This window comes from Phalacrocorax carbo, chromosome 12 (assembly GCF_963921805.1).
Source record: "Phalacrocorax carbo chromosome 12, bPhaCar2.1, whole genome shotgun sequence".
Lineage (NCBI taxonomy): Eukaryota > Metazoa > Chordata > Aves > Suliformes > Phalacrocoracidae > Phalacrocorax > Phalacrocorax carbo.
Window position 1 is genome coordinate 14940872 of NC_087524.1, and position 15630 is coordinate 14956501.

At 38.9% G+C, this 15630-nt stretch overlaps 1 protein-coding gene across 2 annotated transcripts in view; it reads left to right on the top strand.

Annotated features, from left to right (window-relative positions):
* The window catches only part of ATRNL1 (attractin like 1), a 524212-nt gene that overhangs the window by 454523 nt on the left and 54059 nt on the right, over positions 1–15630 (top strand). For both annotated transcript variants that reach the window (XM_064464229.1, XM_064464227.1), the window contains one exon: positions 11482–11596. In XM_064464229.1, coding sequence (XP_064320299.1) covers positions 11482–11596 — 115 coding nt within the window. The remainder of the gene's footprint in view (positions 1–11481; positions 11597–15630) is intronic.

Consider the following 15630-nt stretch of genomic DNA (forward strand, 5'->3'; position numbering starts at 1 on the left):
TATGCCAGCTTTCACCTGCTTAACTTCAAGTAGAAATTTGCCCTGTTATCTGTCTATGGGCAGTTCAATTATAGCGAGAGAGAGAGGTGGTTAAAATACCAGGCACAGCTGGGCTAATGGTATGTTACCTGCCCCTTGCCACTGGCACAGGCTGAGGTGTTTCTAAGTCACCTGGCAGTGATGGCCGTGACCCGCTCCAGCCCTCTTCCCTGGGGGTGCACTCCGGGTCAGGGGTCCTGCACTGCTGGCATCCCACTGACTTCACTGGAACAGGGATGCAGATTTTTACTTTTCTAGTATGGTTAACAAATAAAGCAACAAGTCAGAAGCTTCTGGTTATGATATGACAAGCCACTGAAAGATACTTTCTGAGTGACGCACGGGCTTCGCAAAGTCTACTAAGAATGAAGAATGGTTTAATTGCCAAAGAGGCTGGGGCTGGCATTTAGTAACCACTGCTGGTTTTGTGCTGCTGATCTAACCACAGGAATTAGCAGTGGGTTCCTGTTTTTCACTGTTGCTGAACAGGGAAACACTGATTTGAGTGGCTGCCCACAGGAGGGGGGAAATGAAACAGACGGGAGTTTAGTGCTGAATGAGTACAGTGTGTGCCATTTTGTGGATGGCTGGTATTGTGATACACTATCTTTTAAGACCTATAGAAATCCTGTCTTGTAGTCACTATTGAAAGCAAATAGTCAGAAAGAAAATACGTGTGGTTGATAACTTACTGAGGGATGCAGTGTAATGCAGACTGCTGTAGTTACAGTGCAGGCTAATAAAGAAGTGTTTGTTTGGAATATTGTACAAAGCTTGGTTTCTATAGTAACAGTCCTCATGAATACTTTTGGCTTCAGAAATAACATCTGCTTGATGACTATCTCAAATCTCAACCCTCGTTTAAGTAAATAAGATCCTGCTCCTCCTGCTTGTTGTATCAGTCAGTGGCATTTCATATGGGGTCTTTATTTCCATGGAAAGAGAACCATAAGACTGAGGAAGGTGTTGGGAAGGAGTGGCAAAAGGGAAGAGGAATCAGAAAACAGTAGTGAAATGGAAGCTTTGCCTCATTAGCCTAATAGTAGTTGCTGCTAAAATGAATTAGAGTTTAGATACCACATAGGACAAAAGTAAACGTGTTATACCGTTCTGTTGACTCAAGTACAGGACCAACATTACTCTCTTACTCTTGGTAATGGATTAAACTCTATGCATAAAATTAGGGGAAGAAAAATCATTTGGTTAGATATGAGATGGAGTACAAAGTTTCGTGGAATGCAAGGATTTGAAGCAAACTCCAAAGAAAAGTTCACAAATCTGTGAATTTTCAAGGAAACTCTTTAAAAAACATGGTTAATCTGCTGTGAAAATGTTGTGTCTTTTGAAGAAAAGATGATTCAAGCATCATCACGGCTGCTAAATCTTACAATGTAAAATTTAAAGTGAGAACATTTCCTGAAGCAAAATAGCAAGCTTTTCTATAGTTTCATGCAATAAGGATGGCAACTATAGAAGTCAAAGTGAATAATGATTTTTTTTGGTGGTGCCTGTGTACTGAAGAAAATAATAAAAATATAGAATATAAATATACAATAATTAGATTTTCCTGCTGTGCCCTAGGAAACACCCATGGAACAGAAGCGTAAGCTGAGCAGGACTATGTTTCCATACTGTTCATTTTCAGTTAGCAGTGCTCAAGGGGCTAAGAAGGCTTGGAATACAGTACTTTCTAAAAAACAAATAACACTCACTTTCCATGTAAGTGGAATGAGTAAGTGGGATTCAGGAAATCCAAGTTCAGCAAATCCGTTATGCAGTAGATCTTTTCTGGTTTAGTAAAAATAATGCAGATTTTGTAATATTTTAAAGGAACCATCTTTTTCCTATTTTGTTTTATTAAGAAAAAGCCTTTCTCTTTTGAAAAAAATATTATTCTGTCAGTTATGCTAAGCTAGCATGGGTAACGTGCATAAATAATTTCATTCATGCGAGTAATCCTGTTTGCTTTAATGCAACAGTTTCTCTAAGCACTAATTCTCATGTGCCTAATTATTTGTCAGATTAGATTCTGTAAGTTTCATCTCTTGTGCATTTTCAGTGAGCTTCCTAATATGTTTCTGACCACTGAAAGTACTAACAATCTTGATGGGGAGCACCTTGGAAAGCAACATTAAGTGATAATTCTTGATTTTAAGTTTATTTGCAGGATTTTTCAAGGACACCATTAAGAAATTAATAATATCAGTGTCAGATTTGCAGCTGGTGTAAATCAACATAGTTCTGCTGTTATTCAAGTGTTGTGCTGATTTAGGGAGCTGAGGATTATCTCACAGATATTTTGAGATTTTAATTAATTCATAAGATTCAAATGAAAAACTATACCCAATTATGCTTTCAGATTGGTGAATGGGCAGAGTAGGTAATGGAGGTCCTCGAGAGAGGAAAGTGAGACATGCATCTTGCAACACCTTTAAAAGGTCTGGTTTGTGCTTTCACAAGCCTGCCAGCCTGCCCTCTCCTTTTCCACCTCGTTGGCAGCAACTACTGCCAAACCGGCTAGTCAGGTTAACACATGCTGTTGCTGCTCCTACATGATAGAGCAAAACTATGTTCCCTTTTGCTGCTGTTTGCTGGGATAGAGAAGTCTCTTATCATTGTTTCTTCCTGCTGCTCTAGCACCTACGATCTGATCGGCACTATCCACTCATAGTCACTAGGATGAAAACTTCCATAGACCTACAAATCTTAAGTAGCGGGATAATTTGTTTCACAGTGTTTTTGGCTATGGTATATGCACTTTAGAGCTATCCTTGGACCATGGCAAAGACAATAAAAATAAAAGCTATGTCACGCTTTCAGACATTTGGTTTGTGTCTTCCCTACATTCAGTAGGCTGTGATCTGTATAAGCTGTCATGGTAGAAAGTAATTTGTAATTCTGGTGCTATTAGCATTTTTTCCTGCATTAAGAATATTGCCAAGTTTGCACTTTAATCCCTTCTGCTGACAGCTAGTTCTCACAAAGTGTCTTGATTTAGTTCTCTTTTTTATTATTACGATTCCAGGTATAAATGTTTTAATTTATCATTCACTAGACATCCTGTATGTGGCCAGGAGGTTACAAAAGAACTTCAGAAGGCATTGCTGAAGAAAAGTTCACTAATAGTGTATTTTGGAAGACATTTGGTGTGCTATATTTTCTTTCCAATTTTTCAAGAAATGCAAAATACAGCATAATAATTTCAGGACATTTGCCTTTCCTGACCCTGAAGTCTGGCATAGATCTCCTAAATAATAATCAAAACTTTTCTTTAGTGACTCTAGGATGCTGCACAGCTACAGCAATGAGAGATCTCTGTGGTCACAAAAGCTGCCTGTTAGTCAGACTCTTGACTTCTGTCCGAGATTCATTGTTGCAATGACAGATCGAAATTTTATGATCCACCCTGAGCAAAGGACAGCCCAAGTTTACTCACCTCATGGACATTTCAGAAATCTGTAGCTGACCCAGTTTGCTTGATTCCAATGAAAGTAACTTGTACTGTGCTCATCCTTAGCTCAGCATTGCTCTGCCTGCCTCCGTAGCCACCCTTGTTAACCTGCAAGTCAAGCAGAGTTTGAACTGTGCCTAGTACTTCATCTTTCCCACCCTGAAAAGTTAGTAGTAACTCAGGAGGGGCCATGTCCTCTTTTGCCGGGCAGTCCAGGGTCAAGTTTAACCCACTGTGATATATGGGAGTGACAGTCTGATGTTAAGTGATCAGCCCAAGTTCAAACAGTGATGGACTGTCAGTAATTTGTCACCAGTGAATTGTGAGTTTTCATAGACACGAGCCTTTAAGGTTGAATTGTGAAGGAATAACGGAATTCTCCACTTCTTGTTTCTAACCCTTAGAGATCCGACAGATATACCCACCTGGAAAAAAAATGCCCATTAGCATCACTTCACTGCACAGCACCACTTTGACTTGCAGAATTTGAAATGGCAGTAGGAAGAATTTACAGGAAAGTATTGGGGATACATGGTGCTTGGTGTATGCCACAGACACAGTGTCTCAGGTGCTTTTCCCAATGGGATCTAGCTAGCTGCTGCCAAGATAAATTTCTTCTCAGAAACTGGATGCTAGCATTGCTAGCCATTAATCAGACTCATCCAGCTTAATAGGGGAATGTTTTGGAGGATCTTGGGGATACCTCTGGCAGTAATCCAGCACAACTACTACACGCACCATCCACTGTAAACTGTGTTCAATATTTGCTGGAGTAACCTGAAATTACTCTTATTAGCGGGCAGTATGGAAGACTAAAGTAAACCAAGTTTATTTAACAGTATGAAGAGACAGGAAACTGCATACATGGACACACAGAAAAAGGAATGAAATGCAACGTGCCTTGCAGCTACCTGATATTTTGATTTAACTTCAATGTCCTGTGTTCTGTTCAGCCACTTGGAAAAGTCAAGAAAACTGCAGGATGGTTCACACCAATGTCACAATTCAGAAAAAGCAACCTCTAGGCAGGAGGAAAGCTGAACAGGAAACCTGACTAGGAGTTCTTTCTGGAAACCCCATTGAAAATAAATGCATCTGCAGGTGTTTCTTGTAGCTTTGTCCTAATAAATCAGTTTTAATCAGAATGTCAATTTATAACTCTCTTGCTAATAAAATGCTGTATGACATAGTATTAGGTTTCGAATTGAAGTCTCTTGCTAGATTAACTGAGAGTAACTGTTGCAAATATAGTTCTTATAATAAAAATATGGCTCTTCTGAGCATAAACACTTTCAGATTAATACATAAATTTAACATCAGTACATAACCTTTGATAACGAATGACCACATTCTACTCCGAAAAGACTGCAAAAAAGAACACAGCCTATCACTGCATATTGATGTAGTTGAAATAGCGAGGTAAGACAATAAATTGAAGGATAACAATGCGTTTTGCTCACTGGGGCCGTAATCACAGCTTGGTAATCATAATGTGTTTTTTTTATTGTTAATTCCCACTGTTTTTCTTATGGAAAATAATGTGCTAATGTATTCTAAGACTTCCATGGCTATTTTGAAATGAGGAAATTAACTGAGATTTGTATTCTGCTAAAACAAAGGGGCAAAATTCCTGTGGAAAGATAATACGCTTAATAAAAAAAAAATCTCTAATAAATGTTAGTATAATTTTGGTCAGGTTGCATTTTTTTTATTAATAAGCCTGTTGGTCTCAGTTCCATTGGACACTATAGAAGTTTTCAGGGACAACTGGTTCATTCTGAAGGTTGAGTAGAGTTGGTAGGGTCTGCCCAGTAAATCTGCACTGGTTGGATGACTCAGCTGCAGAAGCAAAGCAGTTACCTCAGGTTTCTTTTAGTATAGGTGGGAGAATTGTAAGATACTCCAAAATGTTCTCCAGCTTTTACTGCTGTAGGTAATGTTATGTACCTTGCATAGGTTAGTGGGACCTCATTAACCAGAGTTAGAAATCACTGAGAAATCCTCAGGCAAGAGAAGGTGCAGTGTATAGCCTGAAGTGTTGAGGAGACCCAGGCTCTGGGACAATCTTGCAGGTTTAGATGAGGTAAAGCTTTCCACTTGCTAACTGAAGAGAGGAACTTTACGGGATGGATTAAATGAAAATCTTTAGTGGATCCTTATAATTTCCATAAAACCCTAGGGTCATATGAAGAACTTGTGTTTCCTCTGCCAGGCACAAAGCAATGTTCAGAACTCCAGCTTTGCTTATTTATTCTGTTGCGCTATTTCCTAAAGTATATTTCTCCTGGCACAGAAATGATGTTTGGTGAAAGCTTTTTTTTTTCTTTTCTCCCCGTTGCACTGTCATTAAGGCTCATTACTCATTGAATAAATCTGTGGAGAAAATTGTCAAAACTTTGGGGTGGGTTGGAAGCTCATACTCTATGTTAATGAGTGTTAGTTAATATGTACCCAACATTTAGAATAGCAATGCAGTATAACACTGACAGTCTAAGAAATCAGCAGTACTGATTAGTCTTCTGTAATCTACAGATTCTGTCTGAGGCATTGCTTTAGTTTCAGCACGCTGGAAGAAGTGCCAGGTTCTCCTTTGGGCAGCAGTGGGTGCTGACAAAGTGGTGAGCTTCTGCTGGGAGGAACAGACTGTGTTTCTTTGTTCCTCTGACATTACTGTTGGTTTTGATTCTCTTGGCAATGACCACAGAGAAAATCAGGTGAGGACAGGGTGGAGGTTGGCTACAGGTGGGAGTGTCCCATCTTCTCTTGGCAGGATAGCTGTGCTAGGGACATTCGATGTTTCTTCAGAAAAATGGCCAAAAAAGCCCCCACCAAATGACATCAATGGAATTCTGTGAATTTGAGAGGATGAATTTTCTTTTCCTCCTTTGCGCTGCTGAAAACTCTGCCTTTACTGCACTGAAAATGGTCGCAGCATTTTACTCCGCATCTTTAATTATAGGTCAGAGTATTTCATCTCAAAGAAGCATCTAGTAAAAGCAGAATAGGAAAATCAAGATTAATTCTCTTTCTGCAAAGAACAGAGCTACCTCTGCTTTCAACTGTGTTTTAAAAGAAAGTGGCCACAACTGTATTGTAAAAATCTAATTTGCTAAGTGTGTTTTAAAAACAGCTACCTAGATCAAGCTCTACATCCAGGGCAGCTGCAGGACTTCCAGTGAATCGTGAGTGGGTGTAAGAGAGACCAGGATGTGCCTGGGCAGGTAGAGGAGAACTTCAGCCACTGGGAAATTTTTAATATTGAAACTAAGATTAACAGTGTTTTCAGGCCCTTAAGCTTGCGTATAGGTATCTAAATTTGACCAAAATCCAACTTAAGTATTCAAGTGCTTTTCTGAATCTGAGACTCGCTTATCACAAATAAATCAAGAAACTCAGAAAATAACCAGACAATTCAGGAAAAGAACCTGAAGCTGAGAGAAAATGAAGATGTGAATACTTGTAATATAACAGTCTAAATTTCATGTTTTATCCTTTTCTACATTCCTTACCTCTTCAGAGGACACAGTCTTGTTTCTTTTCTTTTCTCCCCTCTGAAGTCTTGCACACTGAACTCCAGAAAAGAGGCTATTTACAATCTGGGTCTGGTCCTAATCCTGCCACAACAGATCTGATTGTTTATTTGCCAAGCTATCAAGCTTAGTTTATTTGGAATTCACCAGATTAATTCTGTTTTAATAATATGATTAAAAACTAAGTTTTAAATGGCATCATTTATTACTAAAACAAAAAATGTAAGTCAAGCTGTTTTTTTAAGAAGAGATGAATTTTTATTTATAAAGAATTATCATAAGTACTAAGACTAGTTAGGAAAAATTACAGTGATTAATGAATAGTTGTTTGCATTTTAATACTTGATTTATATATCAAATCTGTATTGGTGCACGCTGTCAAACTTTACTCTTGTCTTGTCAAAATACTTATTACTGCTGACAGGTGTAACATGCTCACATTAATCCTTAATTCCTTGATTCAATTTTCTAATTGCTTTTTTGGCATGAGTTTGGAGCCATTTAGTCTTACGTGACCTATTTGTCTTATGGTATAATAATGCACTTTTAAAAATTGGATGCACCTAACTTAGAATGCTGAACAGAAAATATATGTAGATATTACTTAGTACTGAAAATCCAAAGTTTTATAGCACTTCTGTGAGACACCAGTTCTTGGAACTCAGATAGAGCCAAAACACTTTAGACTTTTCATCTCCCTGTATTCACAATAATAAATATTTTCATTGATAGATAAGAATCAATGTTAAAGTTTCAGTGCATTTCCCCCAGAGAAGTTCTAAACCCTTATAGCAGGTCCATGAACATCCCCTTAGTCATTCTCTTGCTATTCTCGCATCTTCATGCCACTGCCTTGTGTTGCCTGTCCTAGCCACCAAGAGTGACAGAACACATTTCCCTGTTTCTTCTTGGTCTGGATTCTTAAAGCTGCTCATTTGGGTTATTCCTAAATAACCAAATAACACAATGTAAAATTTTCTGGGGGTTTCAATAATTAAATAAAAAATAAACCTGTTTGGTGTTTGGTTTTTTTTTTTTTTACTTTCTTGTAATTATAAAGCAGAAGCACGTTTTAATACAGGCATGAATATGTTATATACTGACATGTTTATATGCCACTAACAGTAGTATTGTCATCTGTCCTTTGTACAGGAAAAGAAAATCCAGCCAAAATTTATTTCTTATAGAAACAGTTTGAGGGTGAGCAAAGAATGTTCCCAAAGCTTGGTAATGCCTCACAAACTCACCCAGGCAGCTGGACTTTTTTTTTTCCTTAGGTCCTGGTAGGATTTTCAGAAAAAAATTCTGGAGCATGGAGAACTTTTTCTCTGATAAAAATGTGGGACCCCATGAAGATGACTTCTGATGCTTGCTTTCTGTGACTAAATATATGATAACACATTGAAACTGTGGATAAAACCTTATCTCTCTCCCCTTCTCCACTTTTTCTATTCATTCTATGTCCACTGACTTACTCTTCTATTCTTGCTATCAACAATAATAATATATGCTATTTCACCCTTTTATTCCTTCCTGGTTTTCTTCCCCTTCCTTTTTCACCTTCCCAACTGACATACCTCTTTCTCTCTGTCATAGTGCGTGTAAGAAAGGGAATATAGGAGTTAGAGGTTGTGTCATAAAGAAGTGTTTGTTTATTCTGTCTTCCACTGATAAAGTTTTATTAACTCTGTGACTGTCATTTGTGCTTTTTGGTAAAAAACATAAGTCGCTTTCTGTACGGGGGGAGAAGAGAGAAGATAATTCTAGCAAGTAAATCATGGTAGCTAAGTGCTTTGGGCAAACAAACATGTACCTTATCTCTTCCAAAAAACCCGTGGAAAATGCATGATAAATGGCACATTTCAGAGAACATGTTATGTCACTGTGAAATAACTTTGATTCATGGTTATGTATTTATCTTTAAACAACTGACAAACCTCAGGGTATCTAAATTATTATCATTTGCTCTATGCTTCCATGGTTTTTTGCTAGCAAATCTGAATGATGTGAGGTAAGATAAGACATCTGCTTTTTCAGTCATAATGTTCTATAAAGATTAAATAAGCACAAATAGAAAAGTCTTACTGTATTTGATTTTTGGTTGAAGTTCTCTGAAAAATATTTATCAGAAATAATTTCCTCCAGTCGTGTTTTGAAAAGCATTAGTATAAACTTCAAACAGAAAAGGTCAGAGCCTGTTAATGAAAGGTTTTCTATAACACAGCAATGGAAAATATAATAATTTTGATTTATACTAAAATAATTATTCACAAAATTAAAAAGCAAAATGGTAAATGTGTTCCTTTCAGTTGTGTGTCTGCATAAACAGTATTCTGAATTGTATTTTAAAATAAAGAATTCATTTTGTCTTCCTATTCAAATAGAAAGGAATCATGTTTGATGTGCCATTGTGACAAATCAGGAAAGATGGCTGAAATGCCCTGTTGCTTGCATTAGTAACACCAACTATTTTAATCGCAAATGTGGTATAGGGATTCAGGTGCTGTTGTTCTACTATATAGTGGAAGATGGTCCATGACACCCCATGCAAAGGTATTTATTTGTAAAATCTATTTGCCATATTAGTGAGTGCACAAGAGTCACTGGCTAACCAGCTCACCAATTTATAGCACTCTCTCCACGGACATGAAGAGCACCTGGTCTGCCCCATTCAGAGCTCCTGCTGCAGAAACTTGCCAAGAGCTGGAAAGTCTATTTTGCACTGAAGACGCGGGAGCAGGGCCAATGCAGGGTGAGGTAGGAGGCACGGGGCTGAAGCAAGATGAACTTAACGGCATGGAGCTGCATCCTGTCTGGATGGCTGGGGAAGAGAGATGTAGGTAGAAGTGCTGGAATGAAAGGGCGTGTATTTAGGTCCAACAGGGGGTGTGATATGAGTGTGTGACAGGTAGGAAACCTTAGATTTTGACAATGGGAAGCGCAATAGGTAGGAGTGAAGGAAAGCATGTAATAGTGGGAGAAGCAAGCAGGCGAGTCTGCACCAGACTGCTGTCAGTGCTGGTATGTTATAATTTATTATTCTATGCCTATCCTCATCTGATTAGATATAAACCGCCCGGGGCACAAACTAGCTGCTAATCTGAATGATCCCATCAAGACACTTTTCTATATTAAATGCTATAATCAGAAGAGTTACCATTATTTTTGTATGTTTTTTTACATTGCCCTTCAACATATGTAAGTCAAAGAAACCTTAATAAGAAAATTTTTCCATACCTTTCTTTTTCAATAATCCAATGGTACTACTTTTGTGTATGCGCAGTCAGTGCTGCTAATATTACTAAGGTTCTTATTCTGTTTTCCCCCTTTTCTGCATTGCTTTTAGTATAGAATCATACCATCCAGCAACTCCTGTCTAAATGTTTTGCTGAAATAGATCCATGGAAGTCAACAGGCACACACCAGCTTACACAAGTCCAGAATCTGTTCTCTTCATCTGTTCCTTTGGCCTACATTGAGCCAATACATTACAAAAAAAAAATTATTAAATGATACAAATCCAGAGCACTCAGTTTAGAAAATTATTCTTGTGTTGTTAAGTTTAGAAAATACTTCTTTTGTTGTTAATTAATAAGTTAATTTTTTTAGCTGAAGCGTTTGGGGTTTTACTTTTCTTTTTCATCGTTTGGTAAGGTCCTAGTGAATTTGTCATTCATTATGTCATGGCAATTCCTCACCCAAGTTATTTTAATGCTGTCACCTCAAATGAATCTACAGAAATGCCTTTCAAATATGACCATGAAGTAGAGAAAAAAAAGCATATTCATCTATTGTTTGATTTATTGCTGTATTGTCTGTTTCCTTATCGTCACTGAGCAGTAATAAAGTTTATTTAAATATAGTAACGCTGCACCTGTTTTTTGTGTATACAAAAAAATTCTGGGTGGTCTTGCCTCAAAAAATGATCTTGCTTACCAGAGCAGACACAGAGAAGGCAGACTTACTGGTCTGGGAAATGCAAGAGCAATTGGCTATCTTTACATATCTCTATATAATAGAGATTTGCTCTCATTTTATAGTTTCACCATTAGGAGGGCTAGGTAATGGATGCTGTCGGAGCACTTCTTTCACGTGGGTACTTCTTATTAGAATAGGGGAAATTCTGTTACTCTCAGATACCGGTGTGTATACCAAAATGTTTTGCCATTTTCTAAGCTTCAGGAAGTTGTTATCACTACATTTAGTGAGCTATAAAATTAAATATAATTTTGTTGTCTTTATGATCATTTCATTTTTTCTGTTTTGTTAGATTTGCAGCGTGGGCTGTTGAAGCCCATTTTTAAGTCAATTAACATAGGCAGAACAATCTGTTTAAATGCAAAGAACTAGTTGGGAAAAATATCATCCTACTGTTATAGTGAACATTAAAATAAAATAAAGATGTACAAGTAAAAATGTAATGGAAATCTCAGACATTACATAGGTTTTCTCATTTTTCAGGGTGCTCCTAAACCGATTGCCATTGAGCCATGTTCAGGAAACAGAGCTGCAGTCCTCACAGTATTTTTATGTCTGCCCAGAGGATCATCAGGAGTCCCACCCCCTGGTCAGTCAGGTAAGGCTTGTGTTGCTGAGCGTCATGTCTGTCCTCGTTCAACACAGTCTCCTTGGACAAATGCACCCACACAGATCCAAAATAATGGCATAGCAGATGAATATGAGGGGCTTCTCCATCAAGTCGATGTTAAGTTTAGTGAGGAATTTTTGTTTGGAATTTGATGTGGTATCCCAAATTAAAAGCCCAGTGATCAGATTAGGCTGGCGTACAATGGCTTACCTCATTACGACTGCCTGAAGCAATACATGTGCATAGCGATACGCTTCACGTTGTCTTTCAGGGCAAAAGAATTTCATACGCAGCCACTTCTATGGTGTCAGTTCAAGTTGCTATAAATGAGGCTCTATAGGGAATACCAGTGAGTATTTTCAGTTCAAGTTGATGTTTAGTGCACTAACTTCTAGTTAGATTCCTTTGCACCACGAATCCCAGTGCTCTGCTGTCCAGGATTCACTTAAATATTAGCATTTCCCAGAATGCCTGTCAGATGAAACCTGGGATTGTGTGAGTGAATGTGTCATCTTCATTAGGAAGGTGTTCACTTTGGAAATGATTCCAGCTCATTTTAAAGCAGCACTTGCATTATCAGGAAGCACTTCTCATGGCAATCTACTTTATCTGATCTATGCTAGATTGTTGTACAAAACCATTACAGCCATTCTTATAAAATACTTCCTGAACAGGGGTACCTTTTTTATATCCTTTAAATAATTGCCTACAATAATATGATACAAAATAATCACAACAACAAAGTTTAGACAGTAATGTGGCACTGCACAAATGACCAGTTTACTATTTCAGAATTCGCTGAAGTTTTTGCCAAAATGAGCACCTTTGGAGTGAACAGTAAACTGCATGGTATGTGCCCAAAATGCTCATATAGGCCAGTAAATATACTTTAAGGGTAACTTTGATTATTAAGAGCCAAAAAATATATCCTTTTAACCGTCAAAAATCCATTTAAGAGATTAAAAAGTATTGAGTAATGATGATGAGGGCAACCTCAGTTGACTTATGCTGGAAATAAGCTCAGCTGAGTGTTCTTTCTTCTCCTTTTGGCCTTGATGGCTTTCTGTTATTTATTTGGGGGTTTTAGTTCATTCTTTTTTTTTCATTATTTTTGAGGGCGGGGGTGTGTTGTATTCCTTCCACCCACCCCCGAGATGAGGACTGAGCTCTTAAAATGCTGTTTAAGGCTTGGAATATAATTTCTGGAAGTGCTATGAAAATAAAAGTGTTACTGATGCTTTGTCAAATACATTTCCTGGAAGAAGTATATAAATGTAAGTGCTCTGAAGAGAGCAATGAGGGAGGAAGTATGTTTAGTGTATTCCCTGTTCATGTTTTAAGGAAATGAAAAAGAAACGAAGGTGTTTATAGTCTTACAACACGGAAAAACGTTATGAAAGGAAATTAAAAGTAACTGTTGAAATTAGGTCTTAAAATGTTTTTTTCTGTTGATTTCAAATTTACCTGTGCTGTGCTTCTCGGCAGTAAAAATGTATATATCTAGTTACTTCATAATCAGCTTCTATTTACTAGATACTTTTTTTAAAGTAATTGCTGTTCTTAGCTGTGTGTAGAAACATGGATGGAATAGGCTTTTTGAAACAGGAGTTGGGTTCAACAACACAGCAGATGTGTGATTTTGAATGTTTCTCAATCTGTGAAAGAATACACATCGTTTTGAATTGTTATGTCTTCCTATTCTGCTCTGTCCTCTTATTACAGAATCACAGAATGGGAGGGGTTGGAAGGCACCTCTGGAGATCATCTCGTCCAACCCCCCTGCCTGAGCAGGCACACCCGGAGCAGGGGCACAGGAACGCGTCCGGGCGGGGTGTGAATGTCTCCAGGGAAGGGACCCCACAGCCTCTCTGGGCAGCCTGTGCCCCTGCTCTGGCACCCGCACAGGGAAGGGGTTTGTCCTCATATTGGGATGGAACTTCCTGTATTCCAACTTGTGCCCATTGCCCCTTGGCCTGTTATTGGGCACCACTGAAGAGCCCGGCCCCATCCTCTTGACACCCGCCCTTTATGCATTTATAAGTGTTGATAAGATCCCCCCTCAGTCTTCTCTTCTCCAGGCTAAACAAACCTATGTCTCTCAGCCTTTCCTCATAAGAGAGATGCTCCAGCCCCCTGATCATCTTTGTAGCTCTTCACTAGACTCTCTCTAGTAGCTCCCTGTCTTTCTTAAACTGGGGGGCCCAGAACTGGACACAGTACTCCAAATGTGGTCTCACTAGGGCAGAGTAGAGGGGGAGGATAACCTCTCCCGATCTGCTGGCCACACTCCTTTTTATGTCCCCCAGGATACCCTTGGCCTTCTTGGCCACAAGGGCACAGTCTGGCTCAGGGTCACCTCGCTGCCCACCAGCACTCCCAGGTCCTTCTCAGCAGAGCCACTTTCCAGCAGGTCACCCCCAACCTGTGCTGGTGCATGGGGTTGTTCCTCCCCAAGGGGTAGGGCCTTGCACTTGCTTTTGTCGAATTGCATCATGTTCACCTGGGCCCAGCTCTCCAGCCTGTCCAGGTCTCGCTGGATGCCAGCACAGCCTTCTGGTGTACCAGCCACTCCTCCTAGCCTGGTATCATCAGTGAACTTGCTGAGGGGACACTCTGTCCCTTCATCCAGGTCATTGATGCATATGTTGAACAAGACTGGACCCAGCACAGACCCCTGGGGAACACCGCTAGTGACAGGCCTCCATCCATACTCTGCACCATTGGTCACAACCCTCTGAACTCTGCCGTTCAGCCAGTTCTCAATCCACCTCGCTGTCCTTTCATCTAACCCACACTTCCTATGCTTACCTATGAGGACGTTATGGGAGATAGTGTCAAAAACCTTGCTGAAGTTGAGCACATCCAGTGCTCTCCCTTCATCTACCCAGCCAGTCATGCCATCATAGAAGGCTTACTTTGCCTTCCATCAGCTTTGCAGGCTTATATTTCAAATGCTGTTTCTCCTTTTTTTTATTATGTGTTTGTCAGCCATTTAGTATTCAGAAATATCTAAAATTTTTTGTCACACAACTTTCACTTCGCTCAGGGTCAAAAGCAAATAGAAATGCTTGAGGTGTGCAACCATGCTGATTCTGCCATTAGATTATGTTAGATTATGTTACTACAATCGTTTTTTCTTGTGTGTAATGAATTTTGGTACTCACGGACTGCTTTTGCTGTATGTAACCATGCATAGTCTAGGCAGAAGCTATTATGCAAGTTTGTTGGCATACCTGTAGCTCTACTAATTTGCTTCATTCCTGTCCTGCAGCATTACCTGCTGCTTCTTTCCTGGGCTTCCTGGGAGCAGATGCTCTGAATTGTGCCGAGTTATTTGAAATGATGTGGAAGCTTTGTGCGGCAGACATATGTTTGCTATGCAGTTGGTTTCCCTTATGACCTAAGCTAGGTTAAAACAATGATATTTAGGTGGATGGAAGTAGTGTGTTCAGTAATTGTCTTGCCAAATAACTTTAGAATCCTCTATTACTTGCATATAACATTTTTCAAGATCATTGGGATCATTCTAGGATAAAACTGACGGTGTGTCAAACATACTTGTCTAAATGATACGTCAACTATACTGACTCTTAGTTCACAATGGTTTTCATTTCTTGTATACATATGTCTGAAACATAGGAAGGAAATGCCTGTACTGTTCTGCATTACATTTTTCTCCAAACTCAAGAAAGCTAATTCTTTCCACAAATAACTAGTTTATTCTCTACTGGAGTTGTTAGAGTTGTTTCCCATGGTTTTAAAATCTTAATTTGATCAAACATGAGTTTTACTTTTTTCCAGGGGTTACATTAATAAATATTTTGTTGAAAAATGTCTCTGAATATTAAAAAAAAACAACAAAACAAACCCAAAACAAACAACCAAACTGCAAACTAATGTAAAAGTTACTCTTTCTGCAGCATATGTTCTATACTTCACCTTTATCAGCAGCTGGAAGAAAAGTTGAAACTACAGATGGCGGGCTTTGGCCAAAGGCTAGGCAAGGCAAAAACTTCTCTAGG